Source organism: Nuphar pumila, unplaced genomic scaffold (genome assembly GCF_984573655.1).
Source record: "Nuphar pumila unplaced genomic scaffold, dmNupPumi1.hap1.1 HAP1_SCAFFOLD_1870, whole genome shotgun sequence".
NCBI classification, from domain to species: domain Eukaryota; kingdom Viridiplantae; phylum Streptophyta; class Magnoliopsida; order Nymphaeales; family Nymphaeaceae; genus Nuphar; species Nuphar pumila.
Genome location: NW_028323778.1, coordinates 21,625 through 24,321, shown reverse-complemented (window position 1 = coordinate 24,321; position 2,697 = coordinate 21,625). Strand labels below are relative to the sequence as shown.

Sequence of the window (2,697 nt, the reverse complement as noted above, 5' to 3'; positions counted from 1 at the left end):
GGGCTGACTGTGCTGTCGGACGGGGTCGGAAATCTGAGCGCACTGCAGGATCAGTAAGCTGACCGCGCTGAAGCAGCTGAACCTAGAGAGCTGCTTTGGCAGATAACGCTGTCACCCATGATACAGGTGCTACAAAGCAAGGGATGCCGTGTCGTGAGATGTTGTTGACCGCTACGGGCCTAGAATCGATGCACGCAAGGACACATGATACTTGACTTGCGTTCATACTTCTCGAGCTCATACTTGTGTTCCGGTCATCGCCGATGCCGGCGTAACCATCGTCGCCGCATTAGGCGTGTTGGGCATGTCGACATATGTTGAAATATGTTGAAATATAATATCCAGTCAAGGGAGCTGAGGGGGTAAAGTTTTCTTTTTCTGCTTTAGCACTTTCGGCCGAGAAGCAGAGACTATAACTACTGTGGTAAGCTTACTGCGAATCTTTTTACCCTTGCTTCCTTTGCTTTGTTTAATAAGTAGTTATAACTTTTTAACCTTTTATTTAAGCCTTTAGAAAGTTTAAAACCCGCGATGGATTTGCGCGAGGATATTTAGGTCAGTCGGTTTTTTTGGCTAAGTGCTCTTAGCTCATCCGCAGCTGTCCTAGATCTGTCAAGTTACGTAGTGGCTGTTTACACCATGATTGGAAGGTGGATGTGGTGATTTCCTTGCATAACGAGAGACGGAAGCGTCTAGCAGTTCGTTACGTGATACCTTTTTCTAGGACCTTCCGAGGTTGCCGTCCGCAGTATATAAGACCTGGAGACTGCAATGTGCAGCACGCTCTAGTTTCTGTTCAACCTGTCGAACAGAGGTAACACATCGTTTGTCAGTGTAACGTGAAAATCCAACATTCGACAGGGTTCAGACTAGTTAAGACGTCGGTTGCACTTCCGCTTGCGTAACTCAACGATTGTAGCAGTATGAGCGATTCATCCCTGTTCAAGTTTGATCCTCTCGACGACAGCAATGCATCTGTTTGGTTTCAAAAAATGCAGAGTGTCCTCAAGTACAAGAAGCTTTGGAGTGCCGTTGTATCGACCCCTGAGACAGGTGACGCTGACGAAATGGCTCTTTCTCTGATCACGCTGAATGTCAAGGAGTACCACCTGAGTCTGATAGCAAAAGCGAAGAATGCAAAAGAGGCATGGGAGTCACTTGAGAACGTGCTTAAGGCCAAGATCAAGGCGCGACGCCTGCAACTGTCACGGGAACTGCATGGTATACGCATGCGACGCAGCGAGTCTCTTGCTCAGTACTTTGGGCGTGCACGACTACTACGAGATCAACTTATTCAAGCTGGAGAGGACGTCAAAGAAGACCATGCTGTGTGCTCCCTACTGGCAGGACTTCCACGCAAGTATGACATGGTGGCAGCCATTCTCACATCATCCTCGAAGGCACTGGAGTTTGATGATGCCTTCAAGCAACTGCTGGCTGTGGAGCAAAGCCCTGCCAACCAGCACGAAGAGGAGGAGGAGGAATATGACGAAGAGGCTGGCCGTGCGCTGATGGCCACCAAGAACCAGCAAAGCAGCGATAAGAGAGTGTGCTACCACTGTGGCGAGGTGGGCCATATTCGTCCAAGCTGCCCGGTGAAGGCAAAGGGTGATACCAAGCGTGACAAACCCCGCACCATTGCGTTTTGAGACAGCTGTGACTGTCTTGATGATGATCGTATGATCTGTGCTTGGACGAGACTGGCTGGTTATGCCCGAGACTGGCCGTTTATGCCCGATTGGCCCTTGTGCCCGTTTGGCCCGTGTGCCCGTTTGGCTGGATATGCCCGTGACTGGCTGTGTATGCCTGATTGGCCCTGTGCCCGTTTGACTGAGTTTTGTCAGGTCTGTGTCCATGTTGCATGCCGATTTGCACATGGCCAGTTCAATGTTTGTTCGTTGGTCTCCCTTGCTGGTACGCTAAACCGGGGGAGCGTGTCAGTCGGTTTTGTTTGTCTAGTGAGACTTGTCAGCACCTCCTGAGGGGGAGTGTTGAGATATTTAGGTCAGTCGGTGTTTTTGGCTAAGCGCTCTTAGCTCATCCGCAGCTGTCCTAGATCTGTCAAGTTACGTAGTGGCTGTTTACACCATGATTGGAAGGTGGATGTGGTGATTTCCTTGCATAACGAGAGACGGAAGTGTCTAGCAGTTCGTTACGTGATACCTTTTTCTAGGACCTTCCGAGGTTGCCGTCCGCAGTATATAAGACCTGGAGACTGCAATGTGCAGCACGCTCTAGTTTCTGTTCAACCTGTCGAACAGAGGTAACACATCGTTTGTCAGTGTAACGTGAAAATCCAACAGGGCACACTTCTCATATTCAGGGAAATCGATGAAGAGAAGACTACCAAAGAGACCATACCGTTGCTAAAAGCAGTCATAAAGGACCTTGAGGCACAGACGATAGAGCTGCAGGAAAAGAAGCTTCCTTGCTCGAGTATCAACAAGTCTCCGACACGCTGACCAACAAAAACTGGAGCTGCAACAGTTCAAACATGACCTTGTGGTCAGCAAGAAAAGAAAACATTCGAACCTGCTGTTGGCGGCAGTCATTTTGGACTACTCGAGCACAATACAAAAGTGTGCTTCTTTGCAAAACATATCATCGTGGCCAACGCCGTCGATACCGTAATGTATGAGATGGACGATGCCGAGTACGGAAGGTATACGCAACTCCAATCGCAGATGGACGGGTTTG

General features: G+C 49.3%; 1 protein-coding gene across 1 annotated transcript; it reads left to right on the top strand.

Moving 5' to 3' along the window:
• Positions 1 to 923: 923 nt before the first annotated feature.
• LOC149809016 (uncharacterized) lies at positions 924 to 1,649 on the top strand. Its single transcript, XM_089995038.1, has one exon. The coding sequence runs from the start codon at positions 924 to 926 to the stop codon at positions 1,647 to 1,649; it is 726 nt and encodes a 241-aa protein (XP_089851164.1).
• The last annotated feature ends 1,048 nt before the right edge of the window (positions 1,650 to 2,697 follow it).

What these genes read in the sequence shown, in the direction of transcription:
- LOC149809016 (XM_089995038.1), top strand. Translation starts at nt 924, where the DNA reads ATGAGCGATTCATCCCTGTTCAAGTTTGATCCTCTCGACGACAGCAAT.